Here is a 25,659-nt window from a genome sequence, read left to right as displayed (position 1 = left end):
CAATCACTTTCTGATTTGATTTAAGGCCTGATCTTCAAGATGAAGCCCATACCTAGACAGGCCATAAGCTCTAGGGGAGAGCCTTGTATAGAGAAGCTTATATTTGCAGGAGGTGGTGATTAAGACAAAGACCCACAACTGATCAAGGTGCGGAGAATAAGGTCAGGCATGGTGGCGCACGCCTTTAATCCCAGCACTTGGGAGGCCGAGGCAGGCAGATCTCTGTGAGTTCAAGGCCAGTCTGGTCTACAAAGTGAGTCCAGGACAGCCAAGGCTAACACAGAGAGACCTTGTCTCAAAAAACAAGACAAAACAAACAAACAAAAACAAAAAGAAAGAAAGAAAGAAAGAAAGAAAGAAAGAAACAGCATATTTCTCATCCATAAATGCAATTTAATTATCACAACCACTCTTCCCAAGGCTCAAGGATCATTGCATAAGAAAAGGCTGAGAGAATGTAGGAGCACAGACATGGATATCTACAAGGGTACAGTATTTTCCTGAACACAGCAGGGCAGTTACACGCATGAACTCACAGTGGTTGTGACAGGATACAAAGCCCCATGCCAGCTAAAGCTCTGCAAAATCCTAGCATGAAGAGGAGAGATGGGCGCTAAGTCCTACAACTACATGAGGAGCTATCGGCAAGTGAACGCTTCCAGGAGAGCAAGAGTCAATTTTCTTTAAGAGTGTACCCCTGGTACATCCACTATGCTCTAGTAGAAGGCTACATGTTCAAGACTATATGCTCAGCACAAATTGGACTACATGATTTACAATAAAAGAAAATACAAAGTTGGGCAGATAAGGAATTGAAAACAAATCTGGGAAAAGTTGAGGGGGGTGAATATGATTAAATCAAATGGAATGGAACTCTCAAATAACTAAGGAAATAAAAAGAGATATTATTCTCCATTTTGTATCCTATAAAATACACTGATTCTATTTCTATCACCTCTGGGGGAAAAAAAACAAACAAGCAGCCATTAAGTGCAACTCTGGAAGAAGTCGGGGAGTGGTTTGGAGAAAGTATCAATGTCTGACTCACGTTCGTGCACAAACTCGCCTTTCAGCATCTGCTCACGGAGGTTTCAGTGGTGGGCAAGGTCATAAAAGGCTTGGCCACAGGGACTCATTTATGCGATTTTGAACAAAAATTAGAACCAACACGTTCAGACACTAGTTAAAAGAACTGTTTTGAGGGACCACAAAGCACACAGTTCAGTTCAAAATCACTGGCAAGGAAATTCAGGAAACAGCGATTTGGTAAAAATAATGATGCTGTTGGTATGTAAATTATTTCCAGAGAGGTCAATTTTCATGGAACAATTACTGCCTTTTGAGCAACTGAATACTATTTACGCCAATCTCTGCCTTTCATACCTCTGGGCCCCCTCAGAGGCCTCTGTATTAATTTGCTTGCTCACATGATCAAGGTTCATGATCCTGTGATTGTAAATTACGTAAAAAGAATACGACTACATTGGGAACTAGGAGGCCTAGCATTCATAGGTGACTGTTCAGACACTGAACAAATTGGACATTTGTTTCAATTTAAATTAATCTCATTCCACTAAGTTACATTGTTTTCTCGGTAAATTAAGGAGGGTAGTCTGCAGTAACGGTTTTGAGTCAGGGTAAGACAACTAAAAGGTGAGAAGAAAATATTAGAATTTTAAAATTTTAACAATTACTTTTGTGTGCTGTTAAGGAATATATGTTTTCTTATGAGCAACAAACAAAAGTAGGTGGCACACGATGTGCTTATTTATATTTTAGCTTGTAAGGGTCAAGGGGTTCTGGCAAGCACTGCTGTATTTAGGTAACTTCTAATCATCCTTAACTTGGAGCATCTGTGTTAGGAACGCAATAGTTCTCACATTGTCTCCAGGCCTATGTAGGATGGAATAGAAGGGTTGCGTGGGGCCCTACAGATGCACATTGACTTCCTGTCCAACTACTTATCCTCAAGAGCTGTGTCCACTACTTTTCTCCCTGTATTATCTCCAACCTATAAAAGTGCCTGGAAGATACTAGGTCCCCAAATGCTTGTTTCTCAAATTAGTTCTTCTCTACTTAAGAAAATGCTCATTTACTTTGAAAAGGGAACCTGGGGTGAGGAGTTCTACCCTCCCATACAAATAAATGTCTAAGAGGATTGGTTAGTAATGTGGTCCATTTCCCCTTATATTTAACTGTCTTATTCAAGCCCATTATCCCAACCAGTGACAACATTATCCATAGCCCTTTTCTCATTAGAAATCGATAAGGCCTTCATATACGGAAGCATAGAAATAAATGTCTGTCACACAGAGCATGATTTTCTTCGACATTAAATGCAGACTTGAGGGGGTTTCTAAAATTAGAGAATATTGCATTTTTAGGCAGAGAATATTGATTACATTATGAGAACACAGAAAGAGTGAGAAAGAAAACAACGTGTCGTGCTCTTACATAGTCCTCTGAGGGTTCCGAGGTTGATGGGTTATTTTTTTTTCCATGCTACTCATTTCTTTATTACTGATCCAGCAGAAGGAGCCATTCTGACAGGTTTGCTACACTATGGAGAGGAAACCTGGAACTGACAAGGCACAGATTTAACAGAATGAGAAACTCCTTCAGGAAATATGAAGGAATCTCGGTTTCCAAAGTGTGCGTTTACTGTCACACTCCCCATGTTGGCCGCTGGGGCAGACTGGTCAGGAGTCTGTGGGATGTAAGAGGGAAACAGGAAAGAACCTATGTTCTCATTGCTGACTTCTCTGCTGCAGACACCATATGCAGTTCAGAATCATTCCTGTGTAGGTTGCAAAGTTTTGAAATTTCTACTAAGTACCATGCTGCGGTACCCCCTCCCCGCCATCAGGGTAAGAAAAATTTTTTAATTTTAATTTTATTAATTTATTCAGATTACAACTCAATTGTTATCCTATCACTTGTATCTTCCTGTTCCTCCCTCCCTCCTGCTTTCACCCTATTCCCCTCTCCTAGGTCTAAGACCCAGGGGGACCTCCTCCCCGACTATATGGTCATAGGCTATCAAGTCTCACCTTGGTAGCTTGCTTATTCTTTCTTGGAGTGCCATCAGGCCTCTCCACCAGGGGGAGGTGGTCAAATATGGGGCACCAGAGTTCATGTCAGAGTCAGTCCCAGCTCTCCACATAACTATGGAGAATGTCCTGTCCATTGGCTAGATCAGAATAGAGGTTCAATGTTTATTATTTGTGTTATCCTTGGCTAGTGCAAAACTTTGAGCAGACCCCCCTGGGTCCCGATCCACCCCTCATAATGTTCTTCTTGTAGGTTTCTAGGGCCCTCTGGGTCTTTCTATTTCCCCATCTTCTATAAGAAATTTTTTACTAATGTAGTAGTGGATGCTTTTTATAGGTTAACTTGATGGCTGGGGATGGAGACCTCTGGCATTTTGTCTAAGGATTTGGCACATCATCGCCCTTAGCCCACCTGCCTGCCCATTTCCTTAGATTCAGTGAGCACAATTATAGCGGGGGAGCTGGGATTTCTAATATGTAATCACACAGCTGGAGATGGCTGTCCCACGCGGGCAGAATCCTGCTGGCCCTTAAGTGAACTAAGTGTTGTCAGTGAGCGTTGGTGACAATTGCCAGTCTTAGAGAATCCAGCATCACCTGGAAGAAGGGCCTCTGGGAAGGCCTCTGGGAGGTTCTCTTTGATCACATCAATGGATGGTTGCAGACCTGCTTGGCAGTGGGCAGGGCCGCTGCCTGGCAGGAAGGAGCTCCTGGCTTGCATGAGAGAGAAGGCAAGCTGAGCACTAGCATGCATTCACTGTTCTAGTCTGTGTCATGTGATCAGCTGCTTTGAAGCTCAGGCCGCCTTGACTTCCCCACAGCTAAATTAACCCTTTTCCTTCCTTAAATTGCTTTTGTCAAGAGTATTTATCACAGCGCCAGGAAAGTTTTAGTGAATGAGGCTGCTGATGCATTTGGAAATATCTTTGACTACTCTTCCTCTGTCACCTGCGGACTGGTTATTTGTGTTGTACTCTGAGAATTTTTATACTTCCATGCAGAAAATAGTTCTCAAGAATTCATTTTGTCTTTTTTTTTTTTTTTTTTTTTCACTTTGCCTCCTGACACTCACGGTGAAGAAGGAAGGGTGTAAGACCGTCTATGACTTCAGTTGCTTGTGTAAGTGGTTTGGGTATTGGTATGAGGGGCCATTTGGTTGGAGAAAGTGCAGGTGTGTGCTGGTGAGCTACACTAGGAGGAGGTGTGTACTGCCTTTGTTTGCTAGCCTGCACCATGGTATGCTTGCCTATGGTTCAGTGTGTTGGCAACTAGTCTCCTTGGGAACTATGGGTCCTTGTTTCTGTAGCCTGAAGGCCTAACATTTTGAACCTCTTGGTAAACACCGATCCTTATCTGTCGATGAGTCTTGTCCACATGAGGTTTATATCGTCCTGTTGGTGAGAAGCCAAGGTCAGTGTTGAGCAAAGATGGGCTGGGCAGATTTCTTTTGAAAAACAGCTCGAATGAAGACCCTTGAGGCAATAAGTTTTGGTTACGGGGCACCGTAAATATTATAGCCCGGCCAGGTCATACAACACGTCAGAGGCAAGCTGAATGGGACACAGTCGCTGCTAAGCTGAAAGCTTTCTTTAGAATTTTCAACCCGTGTTTGCCAATCTGCGAGGTGGTAAAGATGAGAGGCGACGAGCCAAGTCGCAGAGATCAGGCCGAGTCTCAGCATGTCAGGAGAAGCTGCTGCAAACAGTGGGGAGATCTATTTTCTTCATTATTGTGAAAGAGAAGAGGCTTCCCCAGGTTCCCTTGTCACTCCACAAAGGCCTTTCACAAACTGGCCTGACATGTGTCGTGGCCTCTTCCTCACTGGGCAGTATAATTAGGGCTTGAGACTTCAGACCAACAGTATCACGTGGGTGACAAGACAGACATGACTTCACTGCTGTGTTCCACACATGTGCCAAGTGCACCTTTGTTTCACTTCTTGGTCAGTTCTCCCAGTGAACGAATAAGATCAGGACTTATATTAACCTTTCTCTGGTTGTTTACTTATTATTATTTTTTTTTACCAGAGCCTTTATTCCCTAGACTCAGACTTCAAGGCTTGGCAATCAAGGCTGGTTTCCTTCACATTTTACAAGTTTGTTTTCTTAGATGGAAACCATTCTAAGCTGAATAAACAGTGAGATATACTGTTTAAATTTTGTGTGAGAGAGTGAGGTCTGTCAATCCCCTCCCTCTTTCCTCCCGTGGCTATAAAATAGGCCTCAGGAATCTAAAAATGGAAGCTGCATTTATTACAGCAGTTCCTGGGAGCAGAGACTCATTATACACCGTGTCAATATTGCTGTTAGAAATCACCCAGTTTGGTATTTAATGACAGTCCTGAAAGTTTGCTTCTGGCAAAAACTGGACCCCCAAAGTCTCAGCTGGGGAAAAAAAGATTATAAAAATGAATTTTCAAATAACCTTTCCAGTGGTGCATTTTGGTTATCTTCATAAACTGAGCATCAGCTCCTATGACAGGACTCAGTTTCATTAGGGATTATGTTACACATAATGCTGCTAAATTATTTTCAATATTCAATGTAAAGTAATGGCCCAGTAACCTAAGGACTTTAAGAAAGTAGGTCTCTGGCTGGGGAGATCTCCACTGATCAGAAGTCATGGATGAAAGTATACCAGAAGTCTCTTGGAGAGAAGACTTCAAGGTCCTCCATTTCCTCAAAAGCCACATACAGTATATGTGTAGAATCCTCCACTGGAAACTAATGAAATCACTTCACTTTAGCAGTAAAGAAATAAGAAGCAATTAAAAGAATGGCTTGTTCCAGCCGCCCCCCTCCCCCGAGTCAGCTGGAGAGCCAGAAGCCAATGGCTGCTCCCTCCACAGCTGGCTGTGAGAGCCGGACACACACACACAACCTCATAAATTCTTTCTTCCTGGGTACTCCTTGCTGTGAAAAAAAATCCCTGATGTCCATTTCAATGTGCACACTCTCCTCCCCAAGGAAGACTTTTCATTTGCACTTTATATCTGTCCAATCTCCTTAAGTAAGCCTCTCCAACTGCACTTGTAGTATTTGCAGTTGGCAGGAAGATTAGACTTCTGGGGGCACAGAAATGCCTCCCTTCGTTTGCATGTCTAAAAGCCACTTGCTTCCTGCAAAGCCAGGGTCCTTCTGTGTGACTATTGAACACTTGCAGGTGCAGTTTCCAAGAGACTGAGAGGAGGCGGTGGCAAATATGGCCCTTGAAGTAAAAGATGATGAAAATAAATCAAATGATCATCATCAAATTAGTCCCGACTAAAGTGGAAGCTGGAGACCTGGCAGCGAGGAAGGCCCCATCCCCACCGCAGTGCACACAGTGGATCTAATAAAAAGCTGCCATGATGAGGATAACGAACACCATGCAAACCATCTTGAAAAGCTCGGATGTTTCCTGTTTGTTTGCTTGTCTCTAAGTATGCACCTGGCATAAGAAGGCTCCAAGTACTCTTGTCTCAAGGCTGTGCTGCCTTCGAATCCTATTTCCTTTCTGGTCTGTCATCAACTTGCGGTTTCCTTTGGGGGAATAGCTATGTAGATCTTTATTTCCTTGATCTCATTTAGCCTTCTTTGTAAGCAATCAAAACAGACCCTGGTACCAGGGCTGTGCCAGGGCTCTGTATGACAATGCCAGGGCTCTGCTCACAGGAGCGAAGAGAAGGTCTTAATAAGGTTCTATTATTGCAAAGAACAGGTGCCAACAGTTATGCATCTTCCCATCCCTCTCTTACCTTTTGAGTCTTGGATATGTGAGTACAGCTCACATGCGCTCGCGCGCATTAAACACATTACTTCAGGTACTATTATCCATATTATCCAATGGAATGGGGTTCCTTAATTAACACTGGGAAGTGTTAACAGTGGAAGTGAGGATGGGTGGTGGACAGACAGACAGACAGACCAGCACGTGTTTACATTGCTCTAGACTAGGCTATTTTCCTGTCCACATCTCTTTTTGTTTGTTTGTTTTTTGATTTTTGATTTTTCAAGACATGGTTTCTCTGTGTAACATAACAGCCCTAGCTGTCCTGGAACTCGCTCTGTAGACCGGACTTACCTCAAACTCACAAAGATCCACCTGCTTCTGCTTCCTGAGTACTGGGATTAAAAGGTGTGCTTCACTACTGCCTGGCTTTGTCCACATCTCTTAATTTTTTGCTAAACAGGTGTGGAAGTCAAGTTACAGATTAATGAAATTCATGATGACCATTAACTTGACCTATGTATCTGCTCTGGGATAGCATGACCAGCGGCCAGGAAGGAACTATAGGAGTTCTGTAAGGTACAGGAGCACAGGGGAGCTTGATACTCTGTCACAGAGTCTGTGGTGCAGAGCTGGGAACTTTGATTCTATAGTGAGCTGTACTCACGTATCCAAGACTCGAAAGGTAAGTATCCAGGCTTGAGAGGCTCCCTCAGTGTGTAGAGTGAGGACCTGATTTCAGTGCAACAGAACCCATCACTAAAAACAAACTGGGGACAGCAGCATGTGCCTGTAATCCTAGTATTGAGGAGGAGGGGACAGGACAATCAGTAGGGATTGCTGGTCAGCCAATCTGGCCAGAGAGCTAAGTTCTAGGGTCAGTGAGAAATCCTGTCTTAAAACATTAGAGAGCTAGTGATTGAAGAAGACACCTTATCTTGAATCAATCTCTGGATCACACACATACATGTGCATACAAACACATATACATAAACACATGCATACATGTGCATACACACTCGCATGTACACCCACATGCGTTCATGTATAAACACACATGCACACATGCACTCACACATGCATACATGTTCACACACACATGAATGCGTGCACACACAGACATACACACACACATGCACACACTAAATTACAGACTGAGTGCCTGGGCTGCTTCAGCCTTGCCTTTGTGAACCTGTTAGTCTACTGTAACATCTGTCCTTCAAGCACATATCAGGTCGGCACTATATTTCACAACCATGAAGAGGAAGTGAAGTAAGGTATCAAGATCTAGACACAGATGGACAGGCAGGTCTCTGTTCATTGCAGAACCCTGCGTCATAAAATAGCTGAAGAGATACTTAAAAGTAATTTGTAAGTCTAATAGGAAGATAACCATAAAATTTTACTGAGGGTCATAAAATGGACTTAAATAAACAGATATAATTCTCAAATTATTTTCTGTTTGGAGCATATCATTATTTTCAATTCATTTGGAATTATAAATATATGAGCACTATAAATAGCAAGGGGCCTTTAAATTGAGGACAAAATGTAGGAGATTGATCTATAGGAGATATACATTTATCTATGAAATTTATTTTATTATATTTTATTTTATGTGTATGGGTGTCTTGCCTTCATGTATGTTTGTCTGTGCACTACATGTTCAAAGTGCCTCTAAAAGCTAGAAGAGGGCATTGGAACCCCTGGAGTTGGAGTTGCAAGTGGTTGTCAGCCACCATGTGGGTGCCGAGGATCAAAGCCTCTGGGAGGGTAGTCAGTGCTCTTCACCACTGAGGCTCCTCTCCAGCCCCACTCTGTTGCATAGTAAGATAAACTATGAAGCTGTAATCATTTAAGGCGTAACAATCAAAAACTAACTGAACAACAGGAATCCCAGAACAGACACATAATACCCATGAATACACAGATAGATTTAAATCCATGGGTCGTTAGAACAAGTGCTTACCATCTGGGAAGGAAATCAAATCCCTATTCTACCTGACAAATAAAGCCAAACAGCTATTACAATAAAGCGTATATTTTCATTAAAGACATATGTAGGTTCTGTAGAAAGGCAATGTACTTATTCAAAACTTGAAAATGTTTATAGTGACCATATTACTTGATACAAACAGACAAAATGTTACATATTTCAAAAGGAAAAGGGGACTGGAGAGAAGATTCCATGACTAAAAGACTTGCTGAACAAGCATGAGGACGAGAGTTCAGACCCCCAGTCCTCATGTAAATGTCAACCCACTCGTCATCCCATCACTTGGAAGTTGGGAAAGGCATCTGTGAGGACTGGCTAGCTAGACCAGCTAAATCAGTGAGCTATGGGTTCATCAAGAGCCCTGCCTCAATGTATACAGAACCTCTGGCCTTCACATTTATTTGTGCCACATAAGTACATGGAAACACACACATACATGCACACTCAACACGCATACAATGAAATAAAATGGCAAGTGCCAATTGAAGAGAGATTATAGAACTCATGACAATCGTCAGCTTAATTTTCTTTAAAGAGAACAATGAAAACAAAACACGGGAAGATGAGGCTTTGAAGAAGACGGAAGGACAAAGAGCCTGAAGGGCGGCTTGGCAAAGAAGAGATGGTGATAAGCAACATCGTGCCATTAGGATGCTTTTGTTCGGTAAGAGGGGAGTACAGAGGGAAGTGGAACTCCACGATCAGATCAGCGTGTCTAATAGGTCGATGCTCTGCATAAACTCCCATATTTGCTGCAGCACAAGGAGGATATGGTTTTTACAGAAGACAACTAGGACAGCTCCCCAGAAACTTAAATAAAATCCATATGCCTAGCTATAAGAATTATTGCCTCAAAAATATTAATATTAAAAAGTGTAAACAACTGAAGGGCTTGACAGAATAAGTTAAGTGTATGTGCCATAGTATTGAGTGGCATAAAAAGCATTTGTTATAACAACTGTTGAGTAAGAAAAGCAAGTCATTACTTTTCTAATTACATATCTAAATTATGACCGTGTATATTTAAGTCCATATTCAATCAGTTGCATGTGAATGTAAATATATGTGTGCATATATTTTGTCAAATGGACATAGTAGAATATTGTACATAGGCAGTAATGATACAAATTATGTCTAACTTTGTTTCCTTCTGTGAATGTATATCCCCTAAAATTTCTACAGCAAATGTGTTTCCATGGGAGTAAGCAAAAAATGAAATGAAAACTTGTACGTATAATCAAACATGCTATAGTCAAAGTAGCAGAAATCTATTTCCAAAGCCAATTCTTATGTGAAAACTTAACTCACAGAACTTACAAAAGAGATAAGGTAGGCCAGCTTCCAGGACGATGTCCCTGAGGAGCCACTTGGTAATGCCCGGGCTCAGGGAGTCTTTCTAGGTGAAGGTGGCACATGGGTACTCTGTCCAGGTCCTGCATGCTGCCTGTCAGTGTGCCAGTCAAGCAATCCTCCATGGCTGCCTGTCTCAATCATTCCTTCGCTCATTCTATTTTAAACTCCCCTGGATTCAATGCTGCCTATGCGTTTGGTAAGCAGTTTTTAAAAAGGTCTTTAGGTTTTATCTTTGTACCATGGTAATCTACTTGTGCTCTAGCACGGCATCATTACAATGAGATGATTTTGAAGAATCGCATTGGATATCCGACCCTCAGACTTCATCAAAGGTGAGTATGAGAGATGACCATGTGAAGAGCAAGTCTCTAACTTGCCCCCGAAATATTATTAAAGACATTTCCATTCTTGGTGTTCAAACTATCTATATTATACTGATAAAATCTCCTAAAATTTTAGCTGCACCCCCTAAAAATGTTTGCCCCTTTTGATAAATGAGTGTGACTTTGTCTGACAAGGCTGTTTTAGTCCTGGACTAATCAACACGCTCTTTTGACTTTGGCTTCTAGAGAGCTCAGAGCCATGCTTATTGCCATAGCAACACACAGCTGCCTAGTTCTGCAGAAACACTCTATCCCAGAACACGAATGTTTATTCTCGACTAAGAGGTCCCATGATATGCATGGCTTGTACTATGGGTTGTCACAAATCCAATTTGGAAATAGGCAAGGATTGAATAACAAATAAACACATAAGTGACTTGGACTGGACAGGCTTGGCCTTTGGCAAAAGGAAATGCTCGTACCTCGCTGGGTTCGAATCAAATGCCTCTTAGGCATGTTGCCTCAATCTGGAATACTGCTCAGGAAAGCCTGCTGCTAGGCATAGCCACGGACATTGATTCGGGCCTTTCTACTACCAAGGTCCATACCTGCTACTGCTCATCTTGTGAGGCTGTCTCCTTAGTCCTCAGGTGTCCACTAAGGGAATCAGTTTTAAAAGGCTGGTGAAAGAGCAAGACAAGAAGAGCCACCATGTAGACTCTCCTGTGGACTATAGCCTTGGAAGTGGTTTCTAGAACAAGACTTTATTGTCGGATATTTGATCACACTGTGAACCTCAAGATTATGTTGTTTACTGGAAAAAAACCTGTTTCTAGTTATGATGAGGCTCAGCCCTAGCGCACACCTTTAATCCAAGAGCTTTCTGTTTGAGTGTTGTAACCAGAACTAATAAAGCTAACCCTAGGTCAAGAGGCAAAGCAAGCAACCAGTTGACAGGAAGTTCACATAGGGAAAAACATAGAGACTGAGAGGAAGTCAGGAGGACTGATGGGGTGTAGAAGGGGGAAAAAATCAGTTTGAGGGTTTGTTTTGTTTTGTTTTGTTTTATGTTTTTTTTGGGGGGGGGAGTTGTTTTTTTGTTTTGTTTTGTTTTTGTTTGTTTTGTTTTTGTTTGAGATTGTGTGGGGAAGGAGGTTTCTTTTCTCTTTTGGGATGTCAGCTAAGGAGGAAGGCCAGCTGGGTGCTTTCTCTGCCTCTCCGAGCTAGCAGGCGTTCAGCCCAACATCTGTCTGCTGAGTCTTTGTCAGTAAAATAGAATAGTTGAGATTTTGTTAAAAAACGTTTAGCACTTAATTGAAATGGACCCTGAAATAGAAATTATTCATTTTTAGAAGTGGATCTGTTTTAGGTATGTTTATGTGTACAAATGCATGTCTGTGTTGCCATACACTTCTTAAATCTTCTAGAAGGTCAAATAATTTTACTGTTAGCATTATGTTAAGTACAGAATAGGGAGCAGAATATGAAGGAAGGGGAAACAGTATTTTTGAATACCTGATATGAGGTTGCCTGTGTTGTTTCACTTAAATGATATTATCTACGTTACCCTGAATACACGTCTCTTCAGCAAACTCCTTAGTAACAGGATAACACATCAACATAAAACTCTGTGCATTGCAATAATCTGGGCACCCAGGGAGGTGGAATCTGGTGGTACAGTCTTGATTTGAGTGTCATGGGAACTTTCAAGACAACCTTCCAGCTAGAAGCCTATGGGAATGCAGGGCCCATAAGGATTTGCAGTGTTTCGGGTCAGTTTATTCATTTTTCATCATGTTAAAAACATTGTGCGCGACAGTAATAAGGCAGACATGACCAGCCCAACAGCAAATGGACAAGGCAGGCTAATGGCACCCAATGCCCACCCTCTCTTGAAGGTTAGCCTGCTCTCCCACAGTGAAGGTTCATTTGCCATGGGACTGCTTAAGCATTTGGATGTTAGTTCTCTGGCTTTAAAACCTCAGCATCCCTGCTCACTACACAGTGAACTGTGAACTTTTCGAGTCTTTCTGTAGATAAATGAGATAATCTCGGACAGGTAGTAAACTGGTTTGTGGAGCATCCTCGGTGAGTGATGATTTTAATTGCTGTTTAGATTATTCATCTATTAGACTGAAAACACCCCAAGGTCTTACTATGGGTAATGGTGCTGTACAGCATCTCACCACCTGCTTGTCAGTTAATGTGGTGGGGAGATAAGAGCCTAGGACTGAACCACAAAGAGATGCAGGAGGTTAGGATGAAGATTCCTGCTGACATGGAAGGCACCCAATATTTACAGCCACCCCAGTGCCAGCCCTGCAGTGACAGACCAGGAGTTTGGTTGTGGACTATATAGCAAAGGACCGAAAGATCCATGGAATCTTAAGAACGTTCCCTGGATCAACCTCAGAGGACTCTGTAGACTTTGTGCTGTATGGAACGCTAGGTTGTAGAGCCTCCTCTCACTCCCACCTTCCACTTTTGGCTTCCCCTTTTGCCCAGGCCATCATGCAAAGATTATGAACATTGATGTGTGTGAGATGTGCACACCCTGCAGAGGCTGTCCCCAGTGGAGCCTGCGGAGGGCCGCTGAGAAGCCACTCCTTTCTCCCCAGCGAGGCTGGGTGTGTGTATCCTTTCACACACAGTGCATGCAGTCTTTCATTTGTGAAGTCATCCATCATAACTACAAGCCAGACCTTTCAATGTGCCCTCCTTGTCCAATAGGGAGACAAGAACATTTTGAAATCATTCCGTTAAACTATTTTGCACAAAGTCGATGAATTTTTTTTTTATTATTATTATTTCTCCCCGGGGGAGCCCTGCAGTGGCTGGCTCTGATAGGATCTGTTCACCTCACTGTTTAAGAGAGACTTCATCTCCCCTCCTGCTGGGCTGGGGAGAGTACACGCCGACACACACACACACCAACCCACATTCACAGGTCTTGCTCACACTGCAGCAGGAAGAACTGACCTGTTAAGCCGGCGGCCTCTGCAGACAGGAAGGCACTCCAAGAAAGGAGGAAAAACAGGCCTGTTTCCAGCATCGGGAACTCACAGAGCTTGGTAAATTTGGTCAAGTGGCAAGATGTGTTAAGGAAAACAACAACTGATTTTTTTTTTATAACTAAATCTCCCTGTTGGCTAAGAGGAATGGGTTTGGTGAGAACAGTCACAGAGTAAAAGGCTGTTTCTTCATAGCTGAGTAGGTGTAGCACACAGGCAGGCCCCAAGAAGAGCAGCATAGCTTCATTGCAGGCTGAACACACCAATAAAAATTCAATATTTTAAAACAGCAGTGTGTACTAAGATTAGAAATCAGCAGACTTTGGGTATAAAAATATGGACAGCTAGAAGAAGACCAAGCAAAGGAGTGTGCCTTGGCTTTAGAGGAGTCCCTTAGAGGAGGTGATCATGCTGGTCCTTAGGATGTAGCCTGGAGCAGACCCTTCCATGCAACCCTTTCCCCTAGGGGTGGAGACGACAGCGAAAGCAGGTGTTCATCGAGAGAGCAAACTGCTCATGCCTTCTTGGCATAAGTAGATGGAAGAGAATTAGTTTTACTTTTAAGTCAAGCAAAACACCTTTGGCAAGCAATGGTTCACGTTAGCAAAGGTGACACATATATGGGCAATAATACGTAAACTATAAATTAGAAGAAAAATAAAGGATGATGACCCAAGTTAGGCAGAGAATGGGTTAGGAGGAGATGGGTAGGAGTCTGTGACAAAGGGAAAGGGTTACGTTGCCACCATGTCTGTTAGGCATAAAGTGACCTGAAGTATAATGAGATGTGACTGGTTTGTAATTGAATGCTTTTAGAAGAAAATATGAACCCTCTCCTACATTAAAAGGTGGAACGTACATGCTACGGAGGGGAACGCATGACCTTTGACCACTGGGATAGAACATTTGTGTCCAGTCACTGGGTGTGTGACTTCTAAGCAGTATATTAGTCTGATCCCCACATCTGTCCCCCTGTGACTTGGCAATCAGAATAGTACATCTCTTCCCCACCCCCCAAAGTTTAGAGAGTGAAATGAGATAAATGTGTGAAAGGTGAGTTGTTAAATTTTAGAAAGCCAAGTGTCAGAATTGCAGGATTCAAAATTCATTATCTGTTTGCTTAGTCACACAGCTAGACCACTTAGCACCTCCGATTCTCTAGGGAAAATTGGATGGTGGCACTATCTATCTGCTCGTTGACACATGCACCTGTACAGAATGATGTACTCAGAGCAGCACTGGCATGCAGTGAGGGCTAGGGAAATCTTTCTGTTAGTGGTTTAACTTCTTTTCATAAAAAAACCCTTCCTGGAAATAATAGCCTGAAAGATATGGATGTGACTATGTGGAGTAAAACATGGACTTACCTTAGGGCCTCTCCAACAATCCACTCTGTTGCTTGAGAGGAATGAGGAATGCTTTGCTTCTCCTCAGGTATGTTCTAACCCTTGCTACTTTGTTTTAAAGGGAAAGCTTTTATTTGTTTGCTTATCAGAGTAGCATGTCTACTAGGCTGTAGAATACCCTTTAACCTTCTCCAGGAGGGAAGGTTAATTTTTCTAGATTCTTCAACTGTGCAATTTTAGAATAATGGTAACAACAGGATCTACCCATCTTCCAGGACAAAGTGTCTAAGGCTTAAAAAAACTTGCTTAGGGTTGTGGTGCAGTGGCAAAGTTCCCACTAAATCCTAACTGGTATTACTATTATCGTGCTCATTCTTACTGTTATGAGACCTGGAGTTAGCAGGGTAGGTCCCTTACCTCCTCTGATTCCCATGTAAAGAGATGACATGACATTGACATGCCTTACAGGGTGAATTCAAATGAAGAGTTGCCTGTGAAAGGCCTAGCACATGCTATACCCTCGGCAGTGTTCCTATCATCATCATTATGCCTATTCTAGTCTAGAAAGCATGGGAGCTCTGCCGTAGCTCCACCTAATGAATAAGGCAAAGGAAAGCCACATGTAGCAACCATCATTTCTTCATTCCCCCACCCCCGAAAAACAATTATAGAGCTTTTAAAACCCCCATTGGTCATTGCCCTGGCTTACTGTATCAGCTGGTGCTTGAGAGCAAAGCACACTCAGTTTATCAACTGTAGTTGATGCTATTCTATGTTTGACCTTGGATCTTCTATTCTTTCTCTGTCCCTTCTTGTAGTCAATTCTGATGTCCCACCCCACCCCCACAACTTTCCTTAGGTGCCAGTTTTTCTATGGCTGTCTACCAGCAGGCATCGACAACAGTGGTAGACTTGACTGTGGACAGAGAAAGAACCCGCCCCTCCACTACTGCTACTGGATCCAAATGCTTCACGGCATCGCCCAGAACTGGAATGGGCTGAGCAGTGCTATGTGAAATTCAAGTTGATCTCACCATGCACTGCCGAGGTGGTCATTCAGCCTCAGAAACTGTCCCCCAGCTTCCACTCCACACAACAACAAAGGATATCAGTGCTGTAACAACTGCATATGCGGAGCCCATTGCAAAGGAGCCAGCGAAGATCCCTAGGAAATTGCCCACAGACTGGAAGAATGCTGCAGTGTCAAATGCATTGGGATTCTCCTTGGGACTGTAGATCGAGATAGAGCTGAAAAGAGAAGAGGGCAGCTTAGTCAGTGATAGCTGGAATTGCGCACTACCTGCTGAGAGACGTATACTTTCCAATGAGTCTGGGTGCTGGTGAGAGGAACATGTGGGGAAAGAAAGGTGGAAGAGGCAGAGAAAGTGACCAGTGTTTCTTCCCTTCCAGCCCAATCCCATGGTATCCATGTACTACTGCCAGTCAGTGAACATTTTTATACTGGGAGAGTTGTAAAGAATATTGTTTCTGAGCAAACTAGGCATTAAAACATGGTAGGTATATATGGAATCTGCTGAGGAGATAGATAACTGTGAATTATTTAGTGGCCATATGTCTTCAGTGCTGTTGTATATTCACAAATGCCCCTGATAAAAAGTGCACTTTTATGGCCTGTGCACACAAATGGGCGATACAAATCACAGCATGCACAAAATATTCTGCCATGATCTTGTCATAAGCCACAAAGCATTTCTTGCTCCAGTAGCCCTGTGGAAAAAGAGCCTTGGTGGCGTGCTGAACATTAACTCCCCAGGGGAGGGGGGGCCAAGGCCCCCACTCTTCCACAGAAATAAACGGCAGCAGCCACTCAAGGTCATTTCTCACATCTAGGTCTTGTGGTGACAACAGAGAGATCTCCACAGAGAAACTCGACCCACCAACAGGCAGTCGGTGTAGTTCATTTCTTTGTCTGTCTGTTTTGAGGCACGGCCTTACTCTGTAGCCTTGGCTGGCTCCAACTCATCAAGATCCTCCTGTATCCACCTCTCAAACGTGAGTGTAGGCATGAACCGTCATGCTTGGCTTACTTGGGTGTTGTTGAGGATGCTGTATTTGATATTTGTTTTTTAATGGAGACTTCAAACGCTAGAGTGCTAATAAGAAGGCCGAGGTGCATCCCATTTTAGGGACTCTGAACTCCTCATACAGTAGCATGAAAATGTGCAGATGTGCAAAACCTGGAAGGTTTGGGAGAAACTAACAAAGTCAGAGTTTTAGAATTTTTTTTTATAGTTTTAATTTTAGCACCAAGTCTTTAAAATTAGTCAGGATATTTGTTTTTTGTTTTGTTTTGTTTTGTTTTAATGAAGAATTTGGCAGTGAATTCTGGAAAGGGCCTCCATAGCTGTGTGGAGAGGAGGAGGCACAGCAGACAGGCTGAGATTACAGAGGTTGGGCTGACTGAAACCAAGTCTCTAATGCCAGGATGGGTAGAGCCTGCTCACATTCTGCCTTGGCTCTCTGCCTATAAGGACTAATGACCAGAGGGAAGGAGGAAAGAAGGCCAGCCATCCCACAGGAAGATGTGTAAGGGAAGGTGGCTGTTTCAAACGTTCTTTGGATTTCTGTGGACAACTTTTAAGCCTCCGAGGCAGGCCAACCCTTCTACTTTGATCTCTTAATTGGATAGGGGAGATGAATAGTGGTGAAGGCAGCCTTGAAGTGCATGTGAGGGAGGGTGGCCTCGAAGGAATGCCTCTTTCTGTTCTATGCTGGGCTTTCAGGATAGCTGAGGCATAAACACAGCTTTGAGTCTTTTGTAATTGCAGATCTCCAGAAAGGTGTTAAACCCCAGGGCTGATGAAGAGCTAGTGCTGGGAAGTCTCGGTTCACCTTGATGTTCAACATCACACCTCTCCATTCCCATGAACGATGTGAAAGAGGGAATCCTTCCTTCCTTTCAAATAAAAGCCTGTATCTATCTATCTATCTATCTATCTATCTATCTATCTATCTATCTATCTATCTATCTTTTTCAAATAAAAGTATTTGTTTGTTTGTTTACAGTAATGGAGCTTTGTGAATAACTCTACCGAAGGCTGTATAATTGGGTCTGACCTTTTGAACTGGCATCTCTTCAACCCCACTTCCATCTCCCTAAAAATGTTATTTCTGGGTGCTGCTGGTATCCACAGTGACAACTGGTGACACCTTATACCATTATTTGTAGTCTGCTTTTCCTTAAGTTGATTTGACTTTTATTTAGCTATAAAAGCTTCCGTCAAAGAATACATATAAAATTGTGTGATATGTTTTAATATATTTCTTTACAACATATGTGAGAAAGCATACATCAATAAGAACTCCTTGTTGTGTGACCTCAACTCATCTTGCTGGCCCCACTGATTTGAACTATGCTCTTTGGGGAGATGTTGCCCTGTTTCTGTCCACCGAACATATGATGGAGCCTATGTTTGCCCAACTCCATGTGCTGCTCTGTGATGTTTGCCTTACTGGAAGAGAAAGGCATAACAACTGCTGGTCCAGGGAGGGAGTCAATTGAAGTTGTTGCTCGTAAGTCTTCCCAGAATTACAATCACTGGGTGTCTGCTACATGCTGCATGACACATTGAATACACGGTGCTGGAGACAGGTGGAAACAAAACTAAATTCAACAAATATCAGCGGATACATGGAAGCCATCTCTAGGCAGAAAAATCCTAAGATATGGATGACAAGCACAGTGCTGAGTGGGATGTTGTGAGAGCTATAAAACACTTAACGGCACAGAAAAGGAAGCACTAGTTTAGAATAAAGGAAATGGTATTTGATGCCAAGTCAACAGACAGTGATGGGGAGAGACTACCCCAGGCAGTGAAAGGAGTATAAGTAAAGGAGGTGAGGTGGGTGAGTTCAAGGCACAGCTGCTGCGAGGTTATGACTGGAACTCAGGGAGCACACTTAGGAAGCCATGTGCAGACGGAGAAGTTGGGTGACGTGGCATTTCTCAGAGGCTGTACTTCCATGTTAAAAATGCCCACTTAGACCACATTCGCTATCTTATGCCTACATTATAATTTTGCTAAATCTTTTATTTGAAATACACAGGGTAAACGTTGTCCTCCCCCACTGCCTCCTCACTTCTTTCTAAAATATAGTAGCTCAAGAGATGCAAACAGAATCATATAACTAGCTGGTTAATAATGTGAACTTTTTGTTTCTTTCTTACTAAAAAGAACACAACACACACACAAAAAAATACAACATCAACAAAAACAAACAAAAATCTTTAGGAGAAAACAATAACTCGCATGAAAATAGTTGGGTGGTTTTATTGTATTCATTTTAAGACAGCTGTTTCTGGGGTATCAGAGCCTTTGCTTAGAGGGAATGTGGACTGGGCCTTTCTATGTGCAGGGGTAAGGGGCGGGGGCTGAAGCACTGTGTACCAGCAGCAATGCTTGGGCTCCCCTAAGGAAACCTGCTTTCAAACCTGGCTTCCTCACATACACTTCAAGCTTTGTTCAGTCTCACTTGGGCTGTGGTCCTCTTTTCATGCCTATGACAGAGTCTGGTGCTTAACATGTGGAAGTCTGTACAAGGGATGATGGAATGGTCTCAAGTATGTAGGAAGGAAGGAAGGAAGGAAGGAAGGAAGGAAGAAAGAAGAAAGAAAGAAAGAAAGAAAGAAAGAAAGAAAGAAAGTGTTTTGCAAAACTTAGTCAACTCGTAAACTATCCCCCTGCAGGATATCTATTAGGCATTGAGTAGATGTATCCAGGCTGTGGGCACTGTTGGAGCTCTCAGTCCAACTCTGGGAATCACCCTTGCCCTTGCTACTCATGTCACAGCTTTGACAGCTCTTGGGTGGAAGTCCTGAGACAAAGCATCATACTCAGATTCAGTTTCATCACTTGGTAACTAGAGACAATACTACTGTTTGTAATGTGCACTCAAAGATGCAAGGGAAGTTGTTTATCCCTGTTATCACCATCACCACCACCACCACTACCACCATCATCACCATCACCACCACCACCACCATCACCACCATCACCACTATCACCACCATCATCACCATCATGATCACCATCATCACCACCACCACCACCACCACCACTATCACCACCATCATCAGCACCACCATCATTACTATCACCACCACCACCATCATCATCATCACCACCACTACCACCACCATCATTACTATCACCACCACCACCATCATCATCACCACCACTACCACCACCATCATCACCATCATCATCACCATCATCACCACCACCACCACCACTATCACCACCATCATCAGTACCACCATCATTACTATCACCACCACCACCATCATCATCATCACCACCACTACCACCACCATCATTACTATCACCACCACCACCATCATCATTATCACCACCACTACCACCACCATCATTACTATCACCACCACCACCATCATCATCACCACCACTACCACCACCACCACCACCATCATCATCCCGCTAAGAACTTCTACAAGTCCCACACTGCCAGAGAGCAGAGTTCTATAATTTGAAGCAAGCCTTAGTTCCACGTGTGTACAGGAGAGGCGTGGTTGACCTCCTGTCACGCTAAGCTTGAGTTTGTTAGCAAGGAGGTAGTCACAGAAGTAGGTTTGGAGAGACGAGGCCCCATACAGGCATCCTGTAGAAATGGCCATGGGAGTGTCTCTCAAAGGGCGTCATGCTCATCACAGAGTTCCTGAGCAACTGCTCCATGGCACAATGTGTCCCAGCAGGCTGGACAGGGGTCTCCACAGGGATAAGGAGGTCACAAAACTCTATTTAAGCTGCCACCTGGCTCTGGGAAAGAATAAGACAAGAAATAGACTTTGCGAAAGCTAGCTGTCCCCAAGGAGGCACCTTCTCTGCACTGCCAGCATTTGGAGAACTGGTCCTCAAGGTCCTTGCTCCTAGAGAGACATCTCGTTGGGTTCTGGTTTCCTGTCAAGACACTAAGCCACTGGACTGGGTGCAGCAGCTTGGAAGTTAGAAGTCAGGAACAGCTCGAGATTTAGGTAGCACATGCAGAGTTGCTTTTTGTGCTTTTAAACTTCACCCTAAGGGAGAAATAGTGTGGTTCACTGTCCAAGCAACTTCAACCCATGTGACTTGACCCCAGTGCCAATTGTGATGGCTGAACTATAAGTGGGTAAAAAAATATTGTAAGGGCAAGAGAAAGAAAAAAGAAGTGGACTCTGGTAACATGTTCAGTGGCTGTCCTTCAGAATTCCCGAAGAGGCATTGTGTACAGCACAAGCTGCCGTGGGCAGCTCTCCTCAGTAGAGTTTTGAGGTGGGTGGATCCAATAGCTTTGAAAATATTATGACCAGAAATACCCAGTAGAGTTTAAATATTCATCTCATAAGTTGGAAAAAAGTCCAGGTTATCGATTTATCCTGTTCAGGAACTGACTGCTCAGCAGAAACTGGGAAATAAATGTGCATCGCCCCTTCCACCTAAGAAATCTGAAATAAATGAAGTACTGTAACTTGATAAAACAATATTAATAAGGCTCTTTATTTTTCAGTTTGCCACTTAAGATTCACTGGTGCAACTAAGATTCTGTCTGCTCTTTCTCAATAACTGATTTTTTTTTTTTGTCTATAATACAACGGTTCTTAAAAAAAAAAAAAAAGGCTTGGCATCAGAGGGAGCATTGAGTATCTGAATTTGACACCTGGGTATAGATCTTGGCTCTGTGTCACTGGCTGTGTGACCTTGATCGAGTTACTTAAACTATTTGTATCCCCATTTCTATAAAAGTATAATAGTACCACCACATAGAGTCGCTGTGACAATTAAATGAACTGACATTTTAAAGCTCTTAAAATGGCATCTGGAAGGAACTAGACAACTATTTCTTAGGAAACTCTTCTTTCCTTCTTCAAATGATACCTTTCTTTCTTTCTTTCTTTCTTTCTTCCTTTCTTTCTGTTTCTGGCTGTGTCTCTTTTCTTTTCTCCCTTAGAGCTTGGCTTAGTTCTGAAGGAAGCATTGCTAAGTAGATGTCCCATAAAAATTTTTACCTATGTAGAACGAAGGTTTTGCTGACTGGCCACTTGGTCTTGAGGGACAGGAACCATTTGGTGCATGCAAAGTATTTAGCACAGAGGATTTTGTGGCATATAGTGAATTTGAGGGGGCTATGAAAGTAGAAGAAAGGAGGAAGAGATGCTATGAGAGAAGTGACTGTGAGAGGACATGCAGTAAGGAAAGTATGATCTCATTGGCCCCACCCTCACCTTTGGTCACCTTTCCATTCTGGACCCTAATGAGTTACCATTTCCCAAACTGTTACAATTAAGTCTCTCAGCTTCAGAAAACATTCACCCCTGAGATACCTCACTGCAGCCCCTAAAATACTTTGCTACACAGTTGCTCATGAAAATTTAAAAACTCCCTGGCCATGTGGTGGCCTGAGGTTCTAGGTAGCCATCCAGCTACACAGCAACCTGCACAGTCTTCCTGCAATACAGGTGACTCTTTAGGACAACTTTATACCATTCAATCTACTCTCACTTCCCTTGTTAACATTAAATCAGTGGCAGTTGAAAGGTTATAAAAAACTGTTAAGTGAACACACTGTGTCCCCTTTAGAATTCTATGACTTTAGTCATTTAAAAAAAAATCATAAAATGCTGTGTGTGGTGGCCCACGCCTTTAATCCCAGCACTCAGGAGGCAGAGGCAGGCGGATTTCTGTGAGTTCGAGGTCAGCCTGGTCTACAAAGTGAGTTCAGGACAGCCAAGGCTACACAGAGAAACCCTGTCTCAATAAAACTACCAAGAAAAGAAAGAAGGAAGGAAAGAAAGAAAGAATCATGAAGCGATTACTATAACCACAAACACTTAAAAGAACCTTCCATTTTCTCTGCCAAATCTTTAATGACCAGCAAAGAAATTTAAACTATTGGCACTAGTTCATGACAAGAGTTGTTAATTCGCTGGGACATAAATTGAAATGGTTCCCCCTCCTTTCTGAAATTAGTGCTCTATTTGTACTATATAGAATGCCCCTTAGTTCCGTTGATGATTTCTTGGTCAAACTCCATTATTCAATTACTTTTCTTGATTAAAACTTAGTGAAGCCCAGCTTTACACCTCACCCTTCAAAGCAGGATTCCTCTTCTCCACACAGAAGGTTCCTTAAAGGGAGGAGCAGCTGTGAGGTCCTCGCCTGCTGGTGTGATACTGGGAGCTAGAGGGTGTGTGTGGCATTTGTTCTTGGTGAGACATGCTCTGGGCTCACTCCACTTCCTTTTGAGTCACTCTCCCAGAGATCACAGCTGATGTTCTGTTGAGCACTCCTCATGTGCCAACTCAGCCAGCACCTTCTCTGACAGCTCTTATCTATTCCTGCTTTTCCCCATGACTTGAATTACTGGTTGCTTAGCCTCGGCGCCTTTAACTCCTCTCCTCACCTCACCTCAAAGCTCCCCCCCAGAAGTTCCCTAAGTCAAGAAATATAGCATCGGCTGGCTGATCTCACCTGCTTCCCAAATACATCAACCCTGGGAGCCTACAGGGCCTTCTCCAACTGGCTCCTGCTCTATTCTATAGGCCGGGAAGGGCACCAGTCTCTCTGGGCTTGTGCCACGCACTCTGAGGATTCCCTTCTTTGACACTGCTTGATGAGGTACTTAGCTTTTCCCCTAGAGGATGCACTGGCTGCTGCAGATGTCTAGTGACTCAAGGGAGTCCCTTCCACTCGGCTGAGGGAGAAAAGAGGAAGCATTCCTGCGAAAAGTGACAGCACTACCATATCTCAATATCACGGCTCTCTGAGGACAGCTCCGTCCTTCCCCACTGGTTCACTGACTCAAGCCGTTGGCCGGTCTCTACTATGGAGCCACCCCACCCCCAACCCCGTTGCAGCCTTTTTGCATTTTCGCCCACGTTTCTAACCCAATCTGGAAAATCGGAGAGGCTTGTGAGATAAGCACTTCTGGTAGCTTGTGGCACTCAACTTCAGATGTCTACGGAGTTCATTTTCTCCCTGTCTAGGGTTGGGTTTGCCATTCTGCTGTTCGGGGACACATTTTAAAAGAGCAATCCAGCACAGAACGGCAATGCACGTCCTTAGAAGCTGTTCCATTTTGTTGGCCTTGGAAGTCACAGGCAGGAGAACCAGGCAGGAGAAAAGAATTAATTACAGTGTTACTTTGCATTTAAAGCTCCTTGTAGAAAGACGAACAGAACAAGAAGCGAGTGGATCCTTATCTATTATTTATCTTTTAATAACTATACCAACGTGCCCTTTCCCAGGGAACTTGCTTAATTATGAATAAGGAATTGATTTTTATGGGGCCAAGAACTGTGTGTACACATCGGAATTCATTCTGGCATCTGCCTGCCCATTATTCGGGCTTGTGTTCTGCCAAAGGCTGATGAGGTTCTGTCAAGAGAATCTGCTGTAAAACATAATGGCCTCAGGAATTGGGGGCATTCCATGCACCCTGGGAGGTTAGAGGAGCCTTCTTAATAAGAGGTCCTGGCCAGAAGTTCACTGAGCGTGAGTTAGAAGCAGAAGGCTTCTTCCCAAGAGCCTTCCCATTAGGGGCCTTCCCAAGGGCCAGAGGGCCCCCCCTTCCCCCCGCAAAGGGTTGAGTCAGAGGGAGCGCATTGATTAACTCTTTCACCCTCTGAAGTATCATTTAACAATTGCTTGATGAGAGCCCAAATTCATACCCAGAGAGTGACTTCCCAGGCCCTTGACAAATACCATCTTGCCGTTCTGACGGCAGCCACGGAAGAAAACGACAAGGATAATTCTGTGGGAAGTGGATGCTGGAGCGTCACGGGCGGCCACACTGCGAATGGTGCAATCTCAAGCCAAACTGGTTGATTCCACCAACAAACACCCTACTATGTGCAGTACTGTGGATCCAACAGGGACAAAACACAGTTGTTCCTACACTGCAGTGGAGAGGACAGCATAAACACAACGAAGCGAACAAACACAGGATGAAATGCCAACAGCTAAACGGAGAGCGAGTTGACACGAGTGGAGGGAGGGCGTGACGGAGTGGGTGGGTGCTGTGCAAAAAGGCTGCCTGAAGAGGACTGTGAGGGAAATGAGGTGGAAAGAGCTCTCTGAGCTCTGAAGCCGAGCATCCATGGAGGGTCAGAGGAGCCACTAGGAGGCCAATATGGTGTGAAGGGTGGGAGTGGGCGGAGCAAGAGCGAGGATACAGCTGACTCTTTGAGCCTCTTCAAGCCAGTGTTAGGATTTTCCTCTGGGGGGTACGAAGGGAAGCCACTGAAGTGCTTGGGGCTGAAAGAGATGAATAGAAAAATTCAAAGTAACAGCGGAGGGAAGTCAGACAAGTGACCGGATGACATCACAGTACAGCCAAAGACTGAAGCAGGTGGAGGCTAACACCTGACCAAGATCCAGGGGAAGAGGAGGGTAGTGAAGAGGAAGAGGACAAGGAGGAGGAGGAAGAGGAGGAGGAAGATGGGAAAGCACAAGAGACTAAAGGATAAATAGCTTTCAGAGGAGCAACTACAGCCACCACTTAAACACTCACAGAATGACCCTGCAGCGAACAACTGGTGGCCCTCAGAGGAAGGACTGACCTCACCTCCTATGTTTCTAGCAGGCAAGATAAAATCCAAAAGCAAAATATTATTGGGAGAATCAAAATAATTTGATTCATATTACATCTCAATTATTATCCCATCCCTTGTATCCTCCTGTTCCTCCCTCCATCCCATTTTCCCCTTACTCCCCTCCCCTATGACTGTGCCTGAGGGGGACCTCCTACCCTGTATATGCTCATAGGATATCAAGTCTCTTCTTGCTAGCTTGCTGTCCTTCCTCTGAGTGCCACCAGGCCTCCCCATCCAGGGGATGTGGTCAAATATGGAGCACC

At 43.7% G+C, this 25,659-nt stretch overlaps 1 protein-coding gene across 1 annotated transcript in view; it reads right to left on the bottom strand.

The window, feature by feature from the left end:
* The window catches only part of Slc9a9 (solute carrier family 9 member A9), a 565,142-nt gene that overhangs the window by 303,235 nt on the left and 236,248 nt on the right, over positions 1–25,659 (bottom strand). Inside the window, exons 7-8 of the mRNA XM_051140492.1 lie at positions 15,892–16,035; positions 13,410–13,510 (exon numbers count right to left, since the gene is read on the bottom strand). Coding sequence (XP_050996449.1) covers positions 13,410–13,510; positions 15,892–16,035 — 245 coding nt within the window. The remainder of the gene's footprint in view (positions 1–13,409; positions 13,511–15,891; positions 16,036–25,659) is intronic.

The sequence above is a fragment of the Acomys russatus genome, chromosome 32 (assembly GCF_903995435.1).
Source record: "Acomys russatus chromosome 32, mAcoRus1.1, whole genome shotgun sequence".
Lineage (NCBI taxonomy): Eukaryota > Metazoa > Chordata > Mammalia > Rodentia > Muridae > Acomys > Acomys russatus.
Note: the sequence above shows the minus strand (reverse complement) of the source record. Positions and strands in the feature narration are given on the sequence as shown.